We start from the raw sequence: 21,591 nt of genomic DNA on the forward strand, positions 1-21,591 counted from the left end.
CTTTTCCTGTTTTACAGAAGGATTGTACCGTAATATACCAGAGAATACAGAGAGGATAGACACCGCAGATAGATCCTGACCATCTTCCAAGGAACAACTGCACGACTGTGTGATGACATCCAGTCCCTTTACAGCATTGCTCAACACAGAGAAGGTTGGGCCTCATGAACCACTGACTCATTCCTACAGGTGAGAGGCTGCTCAAGTGTGAGGAGGGCTCCATAGGATAGTAACACCTCCTAACAAGCAAGGTGCATCATTTACGATTACTGTTAACACACGAACAGCTACATGGAAGAAAAACCCTTCAAGTGTGAGATGTGTGATAAAAGTTTCATGACATCGACAAGTCTCCTGAGACACCAGATGATTCACACAGGGGAGAAACCATTCAGGTGTGAGTTTTGTGAGATGGCTTTCGCTCAATCCTTCAGTCTCCTGACACACCAGAGGATTCACACAGGGGAGAAACCATTCGCATGTGAGGTGTGTGACAAATCCTTCTCGGACTCATCCGCCCTCTGCAGACACCGACGCATTCACACAGGGGAGAAACCATTCACCTGCGATGTGTGTGATAAATCATTCTCTGACTTATCGACCTTCCGTAGACACCAACGCATTCACACAGGGGAGAAACCATTCAGGTGCGAGATGTGTGACAGTTCATTTTCGCAGTCATCAACGCTCGTACGACACCGGCACATTCACACTGGGGAGAAGTTGTTCAAGTGTGAGCTGTGTGATAAAGCCTTCATAAATTTCTCAAGGCTTCTGGTCCATCAGACAGGCCATACAGGGGCTAAGCCATTCACGTGTGAGGTGTGCAACAAATCGTTCTTAGATTCCGCGGCACTCCGTGTACACCAACGTATTCACACCGGGGAGAAACCGTTCACGTGTGAGGTGTGTGACAAATCATTCTCGCAGTCATCGAACCTCCACACTCATCAACGCATTCACACGGGGGAAAAACCCTTCACGTGCGAGGTTTGTGATAAGTCATTCTCAGAGTTATCGAAACTCCTCCTCCATCAGAGAGTTCACACAGGGGAGAAGCCATTTACCTGCGAGGTGTGTGACAAATCATTTTCACAGTCATCGCACCTCCGCGTACACCAACGCATTCACACAGGGGAGAAACCATTCACATGCGAGGTGTGCAACAAGTGTTTCTCAAGGTCATCAAACCTCCTGCTTCATCACAAGATCCACACAGGGGAGAAACTCTTCAAGTGTCTGGTTTGCAGTAAAGCTTTCAGGACGTCTTCGAGCCTCCTGAGACATCAGAGGGTTCACACGAACGAGAAACTATTAAAGTGTGAGATGTGTGACAAATCCTTCTTGAGGACTTCCCAACTCCTGCTCCATCAGAGGATCCATAAAGGTGAGTAAAGCTTCAGGTGTGAGGCCTGTGATGAAGTTTCACTTACATCTTCAACCTTCCTGGGTCACCAAAGGATTTACACAGGAGACAAACTCTTCATGTGCAATGTTTGTGACAAGCCTTTCACCCACTCCTCTGATATCTGATGTACCAGAGGGTCCAAAGTGGTGAGAAACCATTTAGATGTGATGTGTGTGACACAGTCACAAAGTCAGTTATCTCTTGAATGATCAATACACTCACACGGCGGGGGGAATTCCTCTCGGTGTGAGTTCTGTAGTAAAGCCTTCACACAGATGTCGGGCCTCCTGGAACATCTGTGAACCCACATGGGAGACAAACCCTTCCAGTGTGGCATGCGTAGGTCGGCCTGGAGTAGTTAGATTTTAGTCCAACTTCACAGTTTTTATAATAAAATCACTTTAGTAACCAGAAAGTCAAGGAAGCCATTTTAACACTAACGTGACAGGAAGCCATTTTGTATCCCATATTAACTATTCAACAAATTACCGTATTCAGTCGCAGCCAGTCATGGAACAGGTGTTTGTAACAGTAATGAGTGAACCTTCATTCAGTTATAATTTATGACTTGGCGTAATCAAAAATCATATCAGAAAGATTCCATTTTCATTTATATGTTAATGTATAATCAATGTATATGTGTCTGAGAAAGTGCAGTTTCAGCCAAAACTATTCAAACAAGGTCCCTGGGACAGCACATCATGGCATTGTAGAATCTGGCTGAATGAACAGAGAGTTGTTCCAAATCAGATAAAGGAACAGTGTGAAGCAGCCCCATTGTATTCCTAAACAAAAACAGACTTACCTGGAAAAACTCAGCAGGTCTGGCAGCATCGGCGGAGAAGAAAAGAGTTGACGTTTCGAGTCCTCATGACCCTTCGACAGAACTTGAGTTCGAGTCCAAGAAAGAGTTGAAATATAAGCTGGTTTAAAGTGTGTGTGTGGGGGGCGGAGAGATAGAGAGACAGAGAGGTGGGGGGGGGTGGTGTGGTTGTAGGGACAAACAAGCAGTGATAGAAGCAGATCATCAAAAGATGTCAACGACAATAGTACAATAGAACACATAGGTGTTAAAGTTAAAGTTGGTGATATTATCTAAACGAATGTGCTAATTAAGAATAGATGGTAGGGCACTCAAGGTATAGCTCTAGTGGGGGTTTTTTAAAATTTTTTTATAATGGAAATAGGTGGGAAAAGGAAAATCTTTATAATTTATTGGAAAAAAAAGGGAAGGGGGAAACAGAAAGGGGGTGGGGATGGGGGAGGGAGCTCACGACCTAAAGTTGTTGAATTCAATATTCAGTCCGGATGGCTGTAAAGTGCCTAGTCGGAAGATGAGGTGTTGTTCCTCCAGTTTGCGTTGGGCTTCACTGGAACAATGCAGCAAGCCAAGGACAGACATGTGGGCAAGAGAGCAGGGTGGAGTGTTAAAATGGCAAGCGACAGGGAGGTTTGGGTCATTCTTGCGGACAGACCGCAGGTGTTCTGCAAAGCGGTCACCCAGTTTACGTTTGGTCTCTCCAATGTAGCGGAGACCACATTGGGAGCAACGAATGCAGTAGACTAAGTTGGGGGAAATGCAAGTGAAATGCTGCTTCACTTGAAAGGAGTGTTTGGGTCCTTGGACGGTGAGGAGAGAGGAAGTGAAGGGGCAGGTGTTGTATCTTTTGCGTGGGCATGAGGTGGTGCCATAGGAGGGGATTGAGGAGTAGGGGGTGATGGAGGAGTGGACCAGGGTGTCCCGGAGGGAGCGATCCCTACGGAATGCCGATAAGGGGGGTGAAGGAAAGATGTGTTTGGTGGTGGCATCATGCTGGAGTTGGCGGAAATGGCGGAGGATGATCCTTTGAATGCGGAGGCTGGTGGGGTGATAAGTGAGGACAAGGGGGACCCTATCATGTTTCTGGGAGGGAGGAGAAGGCGTGAGGGCGGATGCGCGGGAGATGGGCCGGACACGGTTGAGGGCCCTGTCAACGACCGTGGGTGGAAAACCTCGGTTAAGGAACAAGGAGGACATGTCAGAGGAACTGTTTTTGAATGTAGCATCATCGGAACAGATGCGACGGAGGCGAAGGAACTGAGAGAATGGGATGGAGTCCTTACAGGAAGCGGGGTGTGAGGAGCTGTAGTCGAGATAGCTGTGGGAGTCGGTGGGTTTGTAATGGATATTGGTGGACAGTCTATCACCAGAGATTGAGACTGAGAGGTCAAGGAAGGGAAGGGAAGTGTCAGAGATGGACCACGTGAAAGTGATGGAGGGGTGGAGATTGGAAGCAAAATTAATAAATTTTTCCAAGTCCTGACGAGCGCATGAAGCGGCACCGAAGTAATCATCGATGTACCGGAGAAAGAGTTGTGGAAGGGGGCCGGAGTAGGACTGCAACAAGGAATGTTCCACATACCCCATAAAGAGACAGGCATAGCTGGGGCCCATGCAGGTACCCATAGCCACACCTTTTATTTGGAGGAAGTGAGAGGAGTTGAAGGAGAAATTGTTCAGCGTGAGAACAAGTTGAGAGCAAGCTGAGACGATCGGTCTACCAGGGCAGTTCTGTTTGTGGATTTTGGGTAGGAGTTAGAAGCGGGCCGTCCGAGGTTGGGCGACTATCAGGTTGGAAGCTGTGGGAGGGAGATCCCCAGAGGAGATGAGGTCAGTGACAGTCCTGGAAACAATGGCTTGATGTTCAGTGGTGGGGTCATGGTCCAGGGAGAGGTAGGAGGAAGTGTCTGCGAGTTGACGCTCAGCCTCCGCGAGGTAGAGGTCAGTGTGCCAGACAACAACAGTACCACCCTTGTCAGCGGGTTTGATGACAATGTCAGGGTTGGCCCTGAGAGAATGGAGTGCAGTAACTCGCAGACACTTCCTCCTACCTCTCCCTGGACCATGACCCCACCACTGAACATCAAGCCATTGTTTCCAGGACTGTCACTGACCTCATCTCCTCTGGGGATCTCCCTCCCACAGCTTCCAACCTGATAGTCGCCCAACCTCGGACGGCCCGCTTCTAACTCCTACCCAAAATCCACAAACAGAACTGCCCTGGTAGACCGATCGTCTCAGCTTGCTCCTGCCCCACAGAACTCATTTCTCGTTATCTTGACTCCCTTCTCTCTCCCCTTGTCCAGTCCCTTCCCACCTACATCCGTGATTCCTCTGACACCTTACGTCACATCAACAATTTCCAGTTCCCTGGCCCCAACCGCTTCCTCTTCACCATGGACGTCCAATCCCTCTACACCTCCATCCCCCACCAGGATGGTCTAAGGGCCCTTAGCTTCTTCCTCGAACAGAGGCCCGAACAATCCCCATCCACCACTACTCTCCTCCGTCTGGCTGAACTTGTTCTCACGCTGAACAATTTCTCCTTCAACTCCTCTCACTTCCTCCAAATAAAAGGTGTGGCTATGGGTACCTGCGTGGGCCCCAGCTATGCCTGTCTCTTTATGGGGTATGTGGAACATTCCTTGTTGCAGTCCTACTCCGGCCCCCTTCCACAACTCTTTCTCCGGTACATCGATGATTACTTCGGTGCTGCTTCATGCGCTCGTCAGGACTTGGAAAAATTTATTAATTTTGCTTCCAATCTCCACCCCTCCATCATTTTCACGTGGTCCATCTCTGACACTTCCCTTCCTTGACCTCTCAGTCTCAATCTCTGGTGATAGACTGTCCACCAATATCCATTACAAACCCACCGACTCCCACAGCTATCTCGACTACAGCTCCTCACACCCCGCTTCCTGTAAGGACTCCATCCCATTCTCTCAGTTCCTTCGCCTCCGTCGCATCTGTTCCGATGATGCTACATTCAAAAACAGTTCCTCTGACATGTCCTCCTTCTTCCTTAACCGAGGTTTTCCACCCACGGTCGTTGACAGGGCCCTCAACCGTGTCCGGCCCATCTCCCGCGCATCCGCCCTCACGCCTTCTCCTCCCTCCCAGAAACATGATAGGGTCCCCCTTGTCCTCACTTATCACCCCACCAGCCTCCGCATTCAAAGGATCATCCTCCGCCATTTCCGCCAACTCCAGCATGATGCCACCACCAAACACATCTTCCCTTCACCCCCCTTATCGGCATTCCGTAGGGATCGCTCCCTCCGGGACACCCTGGTCCACTCCTCCATCACCCCCTACTCCTCAACCCCCTCCTATGGCACCACCCCATTCCCACGCAAAAGATGCAACACCTGCCCCTTCACTTCCTCTCTCCTCACCGTCCAAGGACCCAAACACTCCTTTCAAGTGAAGCAGCATTTCACTTGCATTTCCCCCAACTTAGTCTACTGCATTCGTTGCTCCCAATGTGGTCTCCTCTACATTGGAGAGACCAAACGTAAACTGGGCGACCGCTTTGCAGAACACCTGCGGTCTGTCCGCAAGAATGACCCAAACCTCCCTGTCGCTTGCCATTTTAACACTCCACCCTGCTCTCTTGCCCACATGTCTGTCCTTGGCTTGCTGCATTGTTCCAGTGAAGCCCAACGCAAACTGGAGGAACAACACCTCATCTTCCGACTAGGCACTTTACAGCCATCCGGACTGAATATTGAATTCAACAACTTTAGGTCATGAGCTCCCTCCCCCATCCCCACCCCCTTTCTGTTTCCCCCTTCCCTTTTTTTTCCAATAAATTATAAAGATTTTCCTTTTCCCACCTATTTCCATTATAAAAAAATTTAAAAAACCCCCACTAGAGCTATACCTTGAGTGCCCTACCATCTATTCTTAATTAGCACATTCGTTTAGATAATATCACCAACTTTAACTTTAACACCTATGTGTTCTATTGTACTATTGTCGTTGACATCTTTTGATGATCTGCTTCTATCACTGCTTGTTTGTCCCTACAACCACACCACCCCCCCCACCTCTCTGTCTCTCTATCTCTCCGCCCCCCACACACACACTTTAAACCAGCTTATATTTCAACTCTTTCTTGGACTCGAACTCAAGTTCTGTCGAAGGGTCATGAGGACTCGAAACATCAACTCTTTTCTTCTCCGCCGATGCTGCCAGACCTGCTGAGTTTTTCCAGGTAATTCTGTTTTTGTTTTGGATTTCCAGCATCCGCAGTTTTTTAGTTTTTATCCCATTGTATTCCTGACTGAGATACTGAGACCAGATTGATTCTAGTGGAAAGATGTAAATAAGAGGCAATCAAGTTTACCCAGCAACAGCTAGAGCCACTCAGAACAATAATAGCCTGGCTCTGAAATGGGCTGATGGTCATCCAGGCGTTAAAAAGAGGGTTCCGTGAGGTTTTGTTGTGAGTCAGATTGTGGAGGCTCCAGAGTGTGAACCACCTGTCAATGTCCACAAGTGGGTTTGAGATTGAGACCAAGAGCTGAGAGGGTGAATTTGACTTACACTTGAACAGACTGTGTAACCAGCTGAAGCTGCAATCATTCTCCTCACTTTGTTAACAACATTGTTTCTTTCATAAACTTTCTAAAATTTACTATCCAAAGGTTCCTGTTTTGCCAATGAACAAACAGGCACAAGGCACTCCAGTTCCTACATTCCTTAGATTCCTGTATGAACAAAAGTAGAGATCACACTCCACATTTATACAATTAAACCAAATTATAAATCACTAATAGTGAGAATTTTAAATTGGAGGCACTGGGAGACTGGGAACCAGTGAGGGTCAGCGAGCACAGAGGTGATAGATGTGTGAGTTAGGATAGAGACCACAGAGTTTTAGCTGACCTGAAGTTTATGGAGGGTGGAAGATGGGAAGCTGGACAGGAGAGCATTGGAATGGTCTAGTCTAGACTAGAAGCAACAACAGCAGGGATGGGGATTTCAACAGCAGATGGATGAAGGTGGGGGTGTTGGAAATGGGCAATGTTACAGATGTGGAAGCAGGTGATCTTTGTGATGGAGAGGGTTTGGGATTGGAAGCTCAGCTGGAGGTTGAAGAGGATGACACTGACCAATTGTTTTTGGAGATGAGAGTGGAGAGGACAATCAAGAGGAATTTAAGGAATGTAGGAGCTGAAGTAATCCCTTGAGCCTGTTACACCATTCAATCAGATCATAGCTGATTCGTATCTTAACTTTATCTACCTGCCTTGGCTCTGTAAACCTTAATCCCCTTGTCTATCAGTAAACCTATCATTCTCAGTTTTGATATTTTCAATTCACCCCACAGCCTAAACAATTTCTTATGGGGAGAGAGTTCCAGATTTCCAGCCCCCTTTATGTGAAGAAGTATTTGCTGACATCACCCCTGAACAGCCCAGCTCGAATTTTAATGCTATTGTTCTGGACTTTCACATCAGAGGAATAGCTTCTCTCTAACTACTCATCAACTTGTTTTGTCATCTTAATCACCTCAACTAAGTTACCCCTTAATGTTCTACATTCAAGGGAATGTAAGCTCAGTCTGTGCAACCTATCCTCATAGTTTAACCCCTTTAGCCCCAGGAACATCCTGGTGAATCTACGCTGCACTCCCTCCAAGGCCAATATATCCTTCCTGAGATGCGGTGCCCAGGACTGAACGCAGTTCACCAGATAGGGTCTAAACAAAGCTCTGTACAGCTGGAACATAACTTCCGCAAGGACACAGTTGGTTTTGGGGAGGAGAAGTTGTGGGTTATCTTTTCTCTTCAGGATGGTCCTGGAGTAATGAGCAGTTTCGACAGAGGAAAGCAGAGGAACCACTAGTTCTTGATGTGGTCCAGTCAGATCTGGGGATGGATGGCTAAACCAGTTGTGTACAGATATGTTCAAATATTCACCGCTTAAGAAGCAGGGGGATCGACCAGAAAGAACGAGAGTAAAGGTAACTGTGGGAACAAGGGTGTAGAAGGATATGGAGGAGTGATTAAACTAGATTGATGACTACAGAAGCATTGTGGTGAATTGAGGGCCAAAGGGCAGAGAGCTGGGAATTAGGTATATGCATGCATGTGTGTCCATACGTGTATATTAGTAAAGTGAGCCAGCTCTCAGGAATGGGTATGGGGTAGAATCAGACCCTGCTTTAGTTGGTGATGTGAATTATGGACAGATCCTCTTCAGGTGATGGATGTTTGACTAATACCGTGGGGAATGTTTGTACTCTCCTGTCTAGGAGGACTACTATCCTGAGTATGGTGAGGGAGTAGGGGTGAGTCTCTACAGACCTGAGTTCCCTCAGCCCATCATATCTCAGTGTAATAACGGTGTGATATGTTCACCTTACACTCTTCCAAGATTCGTTTCATGTTCTGGGAAAGATCTTGAGTCATTTTCAAATGCTGTTGTTTTGGTTCATTCAAAGTTTGGTTTATGCTGATTATTGTGTTGTTTGTATGTTTTATTAATCTTCTGTATAGATTTATAACTCTTAATAAATTCACTTTTTAAAACTTTTAAAAATTCCAAACTACCTGTTCTGACAGCACGGTGTGTCCCTATTCACTGAAACGCTCAGGATCTTACACTAAGAATCCTGTACACAATATATTGGTCAATGTCACTGTGGACAGTTATACTTTCTCCATCAATGAGTTTATAATTTCCAGTTCCAGCAATGTGATAATGACCAGATCATCCATTTTTGTGATGTTGATTGCGAGATCCGCATTGACCAGGACATCAGCAATAACTCCCCTGCTCTTCTCCAACTTAGTGTCATGGGATTGTTTATATTCGCTTGGTTTAACTAATCTGAAGATGGCCCCTCTGACAGTGCAGCACTCCCTCAGTACTGCACTGGAATGTCAGCCTCAGTATTTAAGTCTCTGGAGTGAGACTTGAACCCACGACCTTTGGACTCAGATAAGAAAGCTTAACCAAGACACAACTAACAATAACTTATAATATTTCTGTTGCGTTCAATTCAGTTTCTAAGGGGTTAAGTCCCAAGGCTGTGTGCAGAAAGCTCCCACTGTAAACTGGCAACCTGAAAGTTTGATTTGATTTTAAGTGGTAACTAGTTGGAGCTGCAGGTGTCAGTGTTGTCTTTGGTCTGGGTTCCTGAAGCTGTGAAGAGCATGGACCAGGCTGGAGATCCCAGCAGCAGTGAAGGAGAAGAGAGAGTGAAATATCGTCAAACAAAGAAATTGAACAGTTGTGGGAAACACTTCGAGACGCTATCAATGTAGATCAGGGTGAATATATTCCATAAAACAAGAACCAATTGGCCAATAATGAAGCCCCATGGGTGAACAAAGTGATGAGGGTTAAACTGAAATTCAGTAAAAGAAATTGACTAAAGTGGATTGAAAATAAAGGAGAGAATGATAAAATAATAAAATCAAGAATGTAGTGGAATTTTAAAAAAGGAAAGTAAAGAGAAACTTATGAAATTAAATCATAAAATAAAAAGAAATAGTGAAATATCCCTCAGGCACATAAATAACAAAAGGTAACTCCGAATATGGACAGAATGAATGAACGATTCAAAATAATCCTCCTTCCAAGTAATGTGGGAGAAATGGAACAAATATTGGATAATATTTTTCCCTCAGTATTTCCCAGCAAGGTGAATTTAAAATAAAAACAGATAATGGGCCGAATGGCTTCCTCCTGCCCCATAACAATTCTATGATTCTGTGGTGGACACGCTCAGCAGGTCAGGCAGCATCTGTGGAGAGAAACAGAGTTAACATCTCAGCTCAGGACTGAAGGAACAGTGAAATGGAAGAGTTTTTAAGCCAGTGGAAGGGGTGGGGTTGGGGTGTGGGGCAGGGGGTGGGGAGACAGGAAGAACAAAAGGGAAGCTCCGTGAGAGGGCGGAGGGTGAGGGGATTAAATAACAACAGGTTTCGTGATGAGTGTTGATCCCAGTCAGGTTACAGAACACGACAGAGGCCATTCTACCGAGCACCAAATAGCGGAAGGGAATTCAAGGGAAATGTGTCTGCAAAGCTCTGAAATGAGGAATATTGATAGGATAGTAATCATGGGAGACCTTAAAAGGCAGTGACTAAAGTACATTGACGATAAAGGAGAGAATGAGGACAAAAAAATCAAGAGGTGAGGGAAGAAGTTCAGTAAGGAAGGGAAAGAGAAACTTCACATTTAAATTAGGAAGGAATATAAAATAAAAATAAAGTATCCAACAGACCCATAAATAACAAAAGGTAAGTAAGAATCATGCAAACAAGGAGCAGCAATAGGCCATTCAGCCCTTTGAGCCTGCTCCATCATTTAATAAGATCATGGTTGATCTGATAGTAACCAGAAATCTGCATCCCACCTGCCACCGATAACTTATCACCCCCTTACTTACCAAGAATCTATCCACCTCTGCCTTTAAGATATTCCACCACCTTTTCAGGAAGAGTTTTAAAGGCTCACGACCTGCTGAGTAAAAAAATTTTGCCTCACCTCTATTTTAAATGGGCGACCCCTTATTTTTAAACAGTGACCCCCTAGTTCTAGATTCTTCCACAAGAGGAAACATCCTCTCCACATCCACCCTGTCAAGACCCCTCAGGATCTTATATATTTCAATCAAGTTACCTCTTAATCTTCTAAACTCCAGCAGATACAAGCCTAGCCTGTCCAACCCTTCCATAAGACAACGCGCCGATTCCAGGTATTAGTCTGGTAAACTTTCTCTGAACTGCTTCCAACACATTTCCATCCTTCCTTAAATAAGGTGACCAATACTGTACACAGTACTCCAGATGCAGATTCACTAGTGCCCTGTACAACTGAAGCATAACCTCCCTACTTTTGTATTCAACTCCCCTCACAATAAATGATGACATTCTATTCACTTTCCTAATTACTTGCTGTACTTGCATACTAACCTTTTGTGATTCATGCACCAGGACACCCAGATCCCTCTCCACCTCAGAGCTCTGCAATCTCTCACCATTTAGATAATATGCTTCTGTTTTCTTCTTTCTGCTAAAATGGAGCATTTCATACTTTCGAGACGAGTCACTGAAATTATCCACAAGAAAACACTCACAAATAATGAAAGCATTCTATCAGAAATATTGGATAATGACTTTAGAATCATAGAGTTATACAGTACAGAAACAGGCCCTTCGGCCCATCGTGTCTGTGCTGGCCATTAAGCATCTCTGTACTCTAAACCCATTTTCCAGCACTTGGTCAGTAGTCCTATATGCTATGGCATTTCAAATGCTCATCTAAATACTTAAAATGTCGTGAGGGTTCTCGCCTCTACCACCCCCTCAGGCAGTGTTCCAGATTCCAACCACCCTCTAGCTGAAAAGATTTTTCCTTGACTTTACCAGGTAACCTAACAAGGTGGACTTGAGTAGATATCAAGACATTTAAAAATTAAGGAGGGGATGTCACTAAACTTAGAGATGATAAATTATTGAAACTGGATGAGTTGCTAAAAGATTTAAATTATGAGGATTGATGCATAGACCAGCCTTGTATCCCCTTCACTATAGCAGGTTAAGGGACTATATTTTGAAGTGTTTCAGCTGGTTGAAGGAATAGACAGATTAGATAAAGAGAAGATAATGCTTCTGGTGGGCGAGTCCAGAAGATTGAATATCCCTTAAAATTAGAGTTAGGCCTCTCATCTCTGTACACGTGTAATTTCTCCCTTTCTGATTGTGTCTCTCTCTCACATTATTACCTCTCACTCTTTCTGCGCCTCTCTCTCTCTCCTCCTCTCTCTAGCTCTCAGTTCCTTACTCTTTACCACTTCTTCCTGAGTCTATTATCTCTCTCTTCTGCATTCTTTCTTCCTCCCCCACCCCCACCTTCTCTGTCACTATCTTTCTCTCTCCTCTCTTTATACACTAGATTCCCACTCCCTCATTTTTCAGTCTGTTGTTAAAAATGTCTTTCTCTCTCACTCTCTCACTGTCGTGGGTGTGTCAGGCTCCATCAGTGCTTTGTAGCGTTTGACATTGGTAGTCTAGTGGACTCAATGTTTACAGATCCCATCTCTGTTCACCCAGTCTGGGACATGTTGTGCCAGGATCTGAATTGGAGACTACAAGTTTTAGACCAAGTGACTGTGTTTCTTCCTCAGATCTGTAGCAGCTTGCGGCACCTCGTGTGTGATCTACCAGGCAGTGTGAGAAATTGGTGGGTAGGGAGCAGTGTGAGAGGTTGGTGAGTATGGAAGTGTAATATACGGAGCAGTGTGAGAGGTTGGTGAGTACGGGAGTGTGATGTACGGAGCAGTGTGAGAGGTTGGTGAATACGGGAATGTGATGTACGGAGCAGCGTGAGAGGTTGGTGAATACGGGAGTGTGATGTATGGAGCAGTGTGAGAGGTTGGTGAGTACGGGAGTGTGATGTACGGAGCAGTGTGAGTGGTTGGTGAGTACGGGAGTGTGATGTATGGAGCAGTGTGAGAGGTTGGTGAGTACGGGAGTGTGATGTACGGAGCAGTGTGAGAGGTTGGTGGGTACGGGAGTGTGATGTATGGAGCAGTGTGAGAATCTGGTGAGTACAGGAGTGTGATGTACGGAGCAGTGTGAGAGGTTGGTGAATAGGGGAGTGTGATGTACGGAGCAGTGTGAGAGGTTGGTGAATACGGGAGTGTGATGTACGGAACAGTGTGAGAGGTTGGTGGGTACGGGAGTGTAATATACGGAGCAGTGTGAGAGGTTGATGAGTAGGAGGTCTCATGTGAATCTACCTTGGGGATGTTGAAAATATAGAGGATGTTACAAAACAATTGTAACAGGATAGGAATGGACCAGTGGAATAGACAAAAAAGAGAATAGAGATAAACTAGTGGAATGGACAGACAGGCTAGAGATTGACTAGTGGAATGGACAGAGAAGAGGATAGAGATCCACTAGTGGAATGGATAGACAAGAGGATATAGATAGACTAGTGGAATGATCAGACAAGAGGATAAAGATTGACTAGTGGAATGGACAGACAGGGAGCAGATACAATTTAATACAGGGATGTGTGAGGTGATGCATTTTGTCAGAAGCGATAAGGAGAATCGAGACAGAATGGCACCGTTCTGAGCAGTGTACAGGCACAGAGGGAGCAGGAGACGCATGTACACAGATCTTTGAAAGTGGCAGCATATAGAGAGTGTAATTTGCAAAGCATATGAGATTTTGAGCTTCATATTTAGAGGTATTGAGTACAAAAGCAGTTAGGTTATGGTCAACCTATACACAGCAGTGATTAGGCTACAAATAGAATATTGCGCCCAGTTCTGGTCTCCCCATTTTATGAAGGATGAGGGTCCTTGAGAGGTTGCAGTTACAAGATTTGTTTTGTGAAGCTGTTCTCCTTGTATCAAAAGGGATTGAGGGGAGATTTGATACAAGATTATGACAGGTTTAGACAAGGTAGACAAAGATAAATTGATCCCATTAGCTGGAACACTAGCCACGCAGGCTCTGCTGGGGCCCATTCCGAGTGTTCACTAAACCAGCTGTGCAGGTCGTGCTTGGCTGGATGTTACAATCATGGAACTGAGGAGGCAACAGAAAGGGAAACACCTTTTTCCAAAGATATCACCAGAAAGCAGAGACAGTCCCCGTGTGTGTGATTATAAAAGCAGCAAACACTCCGAGATTAGATACAGAACATTTCTATACCAACATTCTGATCCTGACTCTGAGGAACTCCTCTGAAGATGATGAAGGAACTGCTCTTGGTGCTTGGACTTCTGGTACTGACTCAGCCCAGTCCTACTGGAGGGTGGCGGGTCCCCATAGGTACAGTTCTGTAAATTTTTCTGATTTCTCAGCGGCCATTGTTCAAATAGTTTCATTTTTAAATTATTTTATTATTGTTGTTCAATGTAATGAGTTGATTGGTTTTGTAAAGGTGATTGTGAGATAAAAAAGATTGAAGAATTTTATGTAAACCAGTTCCACAGGTAAACGCCCTGATGGTTTAGTCAGTATCTGAGTGGGTCAAGGGGATGGTGGTTGTTGAACTTTAGGCAGAACATTGACCCAGATGGAAGAATATGTCTTGGCCCCAGTACCCAGGTATTACAGAGGGGGTGGATTCACAGTTGCTGCTTCCGATCACTGCTACCTGCTGCAGAGTGAGCGTGTGGGCTGTGTGTGAGGACAGGATCGGGAGCTCCGTCAGTCCCTTCCCCCCACACTCACTGTCCAGTCACCCAGGTGAAGAATGGGGAATTGGAGGTCAACTTTTCAGTCTATGAGGGGAGGGGAAATGAGAATAAAATGGTTCCACACAGGTTTATTTAAATGGATTAACACTGCAGCTTTCATAGAGATGGGGATGTGAGAAGACGGATTAAGTAGATATGAGAAGAGGTGAAATGATTCATTGTCAGTAACTGATGTCAGTCTCTGTCTCAGGCACAGAGGGAGCAGGAGGCACATGTTGAGGGTTGATGTCCCACTCCAGTACACACAGCCCAGCACTGCGGGAATGCTGCACTGTTGGACGTTGATGTCCCACTCCAGTACACACAGCCCAGCACTGTGGGAGTGCTGCACTGTTGAGGTTGATGTCCCGCTCCTATACATATAGCCCAGCACTGTGGGAGTGCTGCACTATTGAGGTTGATGTCCCGCTCCTGTACACATAGCCCAGCACTGTGGGAGTGTTGCTCTGTTGGGGTTGATGTCCCGCTCCTGTACACATAGACCAGCACTGTGGGAGTGCTGCACTGTTGGGGTTGATGTCCCGCTCCTGTACACATAGACCAGCACTGTGGGAGTGCTGCACTGTTGGGGTTGATGTCCCACTCCAGTACACACAGCCCAACACTGTGGGAGTGCTGCACTGTTGGGGTTTGATGTCCCACTCCAGTATACATAGCCCAGCACTGTGGGAGTGCTGCACTGTTGGGGTTGATGTCCCGCTCCTGTACACATAGACCAGCATTGTGGGAGTGCTGCACTGTTGGGGTTGATGTCCCACTCCAGTACACACAGCCCAACACTGTGGGAGTGCTGCACTGTTGGGGGTTGATGTCCCACTCCAGTACACACAGCCCAGCACTGTGGGAGTGCTGCACTGTTGGGGGTTGATATGCCCGACTCCAGTGCAGACAGCCCAGCACTGCGGGAGTGCTGCACTGTTGGGGGTTGATGTCCCACTCCAATACACACAGCCTAGCACTGCAGGAGTGCTGCACTGTTGGGGGTTGATGTTCCACTCCAGTACACACAGCCCAGCACTGCAGGAGTGCTGCACTGTTGGGGATTAATGTCCTGCTCCAGTACACACAGCCCAGCACTATGGGAGTTCTGCACTGTTGGGGGTGTCATGTTTTGGCTGAAACACTAAACAGAGACCCTGTTGACTTGTTCATAGGGCAGGGAATATCTGATATATTATGGAAGCGCTGGGAGTTCTCCCAGTGCCCTGGACCAACATCACTGTCTCCACCAACATGACGAGAAACTCTCCATTCTGTCAAAAGTCATTGGCAATTTGTGGGACTTTGCCGTAAGCAGATTGTAGTATAAAGGGCACATAAAGGGTAAATGGGGGACTGAGTGAAGTACCGCCCACACAATGATGTAAGAGAACACATGACCCACAGCTAGAGGTCAGTGTAGTGTTGGGCAGAGCTGTGTGTAGAAGCAAGCATGGAGACAGCTCCTAGCTTGAACCCTTTACTGTATTTTTGTTCTAATTAATAAAGACTTACATTTAACCTTTTAAAGACTACAAAGGCTTCATTCAGCCCTGCCAAACTGTAACCAATGCTCTACAATACTCCCAATTCCTCCCCAGTCTGCTCCAGCTCCCAATTCTTTACTTAGGTAAGAATTAAGGTTAATGTCTGTCCCAGAGTCAGTCACAGTAACAATGACAGACTCAGCTTCATGTTTTCTCATTGCTTTCTCTCTTCTTCCGTGTATAGATATCTCACTCAATTCATTCTTCATTTTAAATTTCGGTGCCCAAAGACAAGTGCAGAGAATTTGAAGGAACCTGTCATTCCGTCTGTCAAAGTACTGACGTGGTACTCATGAAGCTAACAACTTCTTATTGCCATGATCCAAGAAGCCAAGATTGGAGATCTCGTGATGAATTGCCAACAGCCCGAGCTCTCCATGTTCTCACTGAATGAAACCTTCGTTCCTGGGAAACAGGCTCTGTTTGATTGCTTCACTCCCCTAAGCCCTGACCCTGTATTCCTGCTGTCTGAATAATGAGCTGTAACCAGAAATAAAACTGACTGCATTGATCACTGCTTCATATCCCTATCTTGTTTCTCTTTAGGATCAGTGTGTCTGTAAACAAGGTAGAATGACACTGTGAGCAGATGTGGGAATTCCGGGAAATGGGAAGGGGAGGCCAGTGCAGGGAAACACGAAGTTCAAAATAACCCATTCAGAAATGGACTGAGATAAGACAGGAGTCCCACAGTGTCAGCACTCTGACCATTCACGGTTCAAGATATATCTCAAATACTGGGATGTGTAGAAGGAGGTGAGGGTCTGGAAGTGGTTTAAGATTACGGGGAAACTGGTTCAGGAGCTGGGGAGTTGATTCAGGGGCTGGGGAAGGGTTTCAGAGGGAGGGTAAGAGGTTCAGCAGGCAGACAAGGGCTCTGGGCCAGAGCAAAGATTTCAGTGGCTCATGAACTGCTTCAGGGGCTGAGAAAGTAATTCGGGGTGCAGGGGGGAGGGGGAGGTGGGGATGAAGGGATATCAGAGGGTGGGGAAAGGGTTCAATGGCTGGGAAGTGATTCAGTAGGAGGGGAAGAGTGAACATATGTGAGGAAAGATTCTATTGGGTGGAGAGATGTTCCAGTGTTTTGGGAAGGGTTTCAGTGGATGGGGAAGGAGTTCAGGGGAGGGACAGATGTTCCATTTGCAGGGGAAGGGGTTTTGTGTGTCAAAAGGGTTAACAGAGTGTCAAGATGTTTAGTGGGTGCAGAGGGGAGGGGAAATGGGGGAGGGGATCGGGAGATGACAGAAGAGTTTCAGTGAGTGGGGAAGCGGGTGGTGAAGGGTTTCAGTGGGTGGGAAAGGGAATCGGGGAGGGGAAGAGTTTCAGGGGTGGGGAAGGGGTCGGGCTGATGGGAAGCATTTCAGTGGAAACGATTCTGTGCACAGCCTTGTTACTTAACCCTATAGGAACTGTATCTAATGCAACAGAAGTACTGTAAATTATTTTCAGTCGTGGCTTAATTAGCACTCTTGTCTGAGTCAGAAGGTTGTGGGTTCAAGTCTCACTCCAGAGACTTGAGCACTGAGGCTGACACTCCAGTGCAGTACTGAGGGAGCGCTGCACTGTCAGAGGTACCATCTTTTAGCGAGTTCCCTCACAGGTGACTGGAAAAGATCCCATGACACTATTTCATAGAAGAGCAGGGGTAATGTCCTGGTCAAATGGATCCTGCAATTGACATCAGAAAAACAGATTATCTGCTCATTATCACATTGCTGTTTGTGGGATCTTGCTGTGCTCACATTGGCTGCCACATTTCCTATATTACAACAGTGAGCACACTTCCACAGCACTTCATTGGCTGTAAAGAGCTTTCAGTCGCCTGAGTTCATGAAATTGATGCATAACTGCAAGTGTTTGTTTCCTCTGGAAATGTTACACTTCCTGTGAACTGGAAATTATAAACCCTTTGATGGAGAAAGTATACCAGTCCACAGTGACATTGACTAGTAAATTGTGTACAGGGCTCTTACTATAGGCTCTGAGTGTTTCATTGAATAGGAACAAAAGCTGACAAATCAGGGAGTTCGTATTAGCTCAAAAGTGATTTATTGTGAGTTATAAGTCTACACAAAAGATTGATAAAAACAGCAGACAAACAACACAATATTCAGCATAAACCAAATGCAAGATATTTCCCAGAACATGAAAAGAATCTTGGAAGAGTAAGGTGAACATATAACACTTATTACATTGAGGTATGATGGGCTGAGGGAACTCAGATCTGTAGAGACTCATCCCCACTACCTCACCATACTCAGGATAGTAGTCCTCCCAGACAGGAGAGTACCAACATTACCCATGGTATTAGTCAAACACCCGTCAGGTGAAGAGTTTCTGTCTATAATTCACATTACCAATGAAAACAGAGTCCAATTCTGCACAATTCTTATGGTGGCTCCAGTTCCCACAAGCTTCTGCAAAAGTAGTTCCTAAAAACATTGCTTTTCATTTTTGGGGTTATTTCTGTTCAGCAACCTAATCTCTACTAGAATCTACCTCCCTTGACCATCACACATCAGACGTTGTTGGGCCCGACTGTACTCAAAAGCACCCAGGGTTAAACCAGCAGCTCCACCCCCATCGCCACTCCAGCTCAAACTGATGCAAACTTACACCAGAGACCAAGGAGCAACTTCCACATTTAACAGCCACCCCAGTGCAAACCAGCACTGAATGGGTCCCTCTGTGTTTCTAGACTAGGTTCTGAGAGTTACACCTGCAAAAAATACAAAACCAAAACACTGTGGATGCTGGAAATCTGAAATGAAAGAGGAAATATTGGAATACTCAGCAGATTAGGCAGCATCTGTGGAGAGAGAAACAAAGTTAACATTGAAAGTGGCTGATCTTCCGTCAGTCTGCAATAAAACACACTGACTGACAGGAGCTGACTAATGGCAATTGGTGTTCCCAAAATCCTGAGAGATCCAGAAACTGCTCCATCATTTTCCCCAGGCGCTGGAAGTGCGAATGCTCCCCAGGCAGCTCTGATTCAGCCTCTGAGAGCCACACTCGCTGTTGCTGAAATAAAAACAGAAAATGCTGGAAAAATTCAGCAGGTCTGATGGCATCTGTGGAGAGAAAAACAGAGTTATTTCTGGAGGGGCTCCTCCTGTTGCTATTGTCACACAGGTAGATTGGGTACATGAGTCTCATATTGAAGCAAAATTGTTGAGTGTACAACTTAACCCAGCCAGAATCAGCACCTCCTGGGGAGGAGAGGGACGGTAACCAGTGAGTGTAAAACTCAACCCAGTCAGAATCAGCACCTTCTGGGGAGGAGAGGGACGGTAACCAGTGAGTGTAAAACTCAACCCAGAATCAGCACCTTCTGGGGAGGAGAGGGACAGTAACCAGTGAGTGTAAAACTCAACCCAGAATCAGCACCTTTTGGGGAGGAGAGGGACGGTAACCAGTGAGTGTAAAACTCAACCCAGAATCAGCACCTCCTGGGGAGGAGAGGGATGGTAACCAGTGAGTGTAAAACTCAACCCAGAATCAGCACCTTCTGGGGAGGAGATGGACGGTAACCAGTGAGTGTAAAACTCAACCCAGAATCAGCACCTCCTGGGGAGGAGAGGGATGGTAACCAGTGAGTGTAAAACTCAACCCAGAATCAGCACCTTCTGGGGAGGAGAGGGACGGTAACCAGTGAGTGTAAAACTCAACCCAGTCAGAGTCAGCACCTTCTGGGGTGGGAGAAAAGTTAACCAAAAGGAAACATTTTGGATTAAAATCAGAAAACGCAGGAAAAACTCAGCAGGTCTGGCAGCATCTGTGGAGATAGAAACAAAGTTAACGTTTCAAGTCCATATGACTCTTCTTCAGAGCAGTGAATGTGAGCAGGAAATATCTTGGAGATGCTGTGATGGGTTTGGATTTCAGCACAAGGAAGAGGGAGAGTGTGTGGGATAGGGATTCACAGTATTGGGTGTACAGAAGAGGAAAGAATGTTCCAGAAAAACTAGAACCATCTGTTCTGAACTTCTATCCTGTACTTTGTAGTAAAATTCATGTTTAATAATTAGTCTGTAACCCAGTTATGTTTGATAATCAAGTAATCGAATTACATTAATCTATTAACCTAATATTATATTCTATTTAATTGTAATCAGTGTCGCACACTGTTTCCACGTGACTGCATCTTAGTGTATGAAGATATAGCTGTAGCTGTATTCCTATCTAACAGGTATAACATGCCACATTGTCCAGGCCTATGTGTGAAACTATGGTTCTGTGGTACAATTACAGAGTTATTACCGTGAAGACAATCAAGGCTGAATAGTCCGGTGCCTAGAGCTGGGACCGGACGCAATCTCCCTGACCATTAAAACTGGCCATTGAAGCTGCTGTGACATCATTCCTGGCCACTGTGTGATTGGCTGCTGGCTCCTTTGTGATGTCACCTGGTTACGCCCCATCACTGTGATGTCACTCTGGGAATTTGGATTTCAGTGTCGATGTGATGCCAGGTACGTAGGCGGTACATCCCAGCGACTGGCTGATCGAATCAAACAACATGCTCCTTCGGCAGTTCATAATAGGCAGACTGGATTCAACCAGCCAGGGCTTACAAAACCCAAAAGAAAATGTTTACTGTCAGATGTGATTCTGATTAAACAGCACTTGCTGAACAATCCTGAGTGCGCTAATAGCTACTGTCATGTGAGGTATGGCATACTCATAATTTAAAATATGGACCTTATTCAATATGGACATTGAACAGAAAAGCTGTTCAAATATTGGGTTAGAAAGAAGGTCACTGTTTCCACAAAATGTCCACTGACCATCAGGTGACACTGCTGTGTGGATTCCAGAACCCAGTCAGGGAACAGACTCACTGTCTCACAAAGAGAAAGGATTGTGACTGTTGACAGTGGCAGCCTGAGTGAAGCAGCAGCTTCTAGAACAATCGGAGCAGAATCAATGTCAGTTAAAAAAAACATTAAATTGCCGTTCTGACCACAGTCTCCGAAATCTCAGGACACAGTAAGAAGGAGCCACACATTCTGCAGACAAACCAAGGAGCAGATGACTCTCTATCTGAACATCAACACACACAAGAACTGACTGTTCATCAATTGAAGGAACACCCATAAACCAACATCAACCCTTCAAGGGGATTCCTACAAATCTCTTCTACCCCGGCTTGTGAAATCCCTTAACTGATCCCTCGACTGAAGAAGACCTCTTATCAGGCCTGCAACTTTGATCATCAGGTTACTTCAGGCAAGTGACATATCAACATTTCCTTTTTTATATAAATTGTAACAGTGCACTATCTTTTACCCCTGTAATTTTTCTAGAGTGTGTTAGTGAGTGAATGTGTGAGTGAGTGAAGTCATGTTCATTATTTAGTTTTTATTGTTTAAAAATAAACAATAATCTTCCTTTTCTTAAGAAGAAAGTCTGCTGTTGTACAATTTCTTGCTGACACACTTAGGGGGTTAAGACAAACACATACACCATTCCTATTCTTTAAATTCACTGATCACAGGCAGTTTGAAAAAGGGACAGGGGCCGTGACACTACACTAATAGCTAATTGAAGATAATCAGTCAAGCTCTTAATGTGGCTCATTTACACTTGC

At 45.6% G+C, this 21,591-nt stretch overlaps 1 protein-coding gene across 3 annotated transcripts in view; it reads left to right on the forward strand.

The window, feature by feature from the left end:
- Positions 1–20,609, forward strand: part of LOC121291745 (zinc finger protein 271-like) — a 40,239-nt gene extending 19,630 nt beyond the window's left edge. For 2 of the 3 annotated variants that reach the window (XM_041213260.1, XM_041213261.1), the window contains exons 2-3: positions 18–1,387; positions 16,183–16,509. In XM_041213260.1, the coding sequence (XP_041069194.1) occupies positions 292–1,387; positions 16,183–16,247 (1,161 nt within the window). In that variant the 5' untranslated portion in view covers positions 18–291 and the 3' untranslated portion in view covers positions 16,248–16,509. Of the gene's footprint in view, positions 1–17; positions 1,388–16,182; positions 16,510–20,252 lie in introns of those variants that run through there. The other variant, XM_041213262.1, reaches the window with a different exon arrangement.
- The last annotated feature ends 982 nt before the right edge of the window (positions 20,610–21,591 follow it).

This window comes from Carcharodon carcharias, chromosome 19 (genome assembly GCF_017639515.1).
Source record: "Carcharodon carcharias isolate sCarCar2 chromosome 19, sCarCar2.pri, whole genome shotgun sequence".
NCBI classification, from domain to species: domain Eukaryota; kingdom Metazoa; phylum Chordata; class Chondrichthyes; order Lamniformes; family Lamnidae; genus Carcharodon; species Carcharodon carcharias.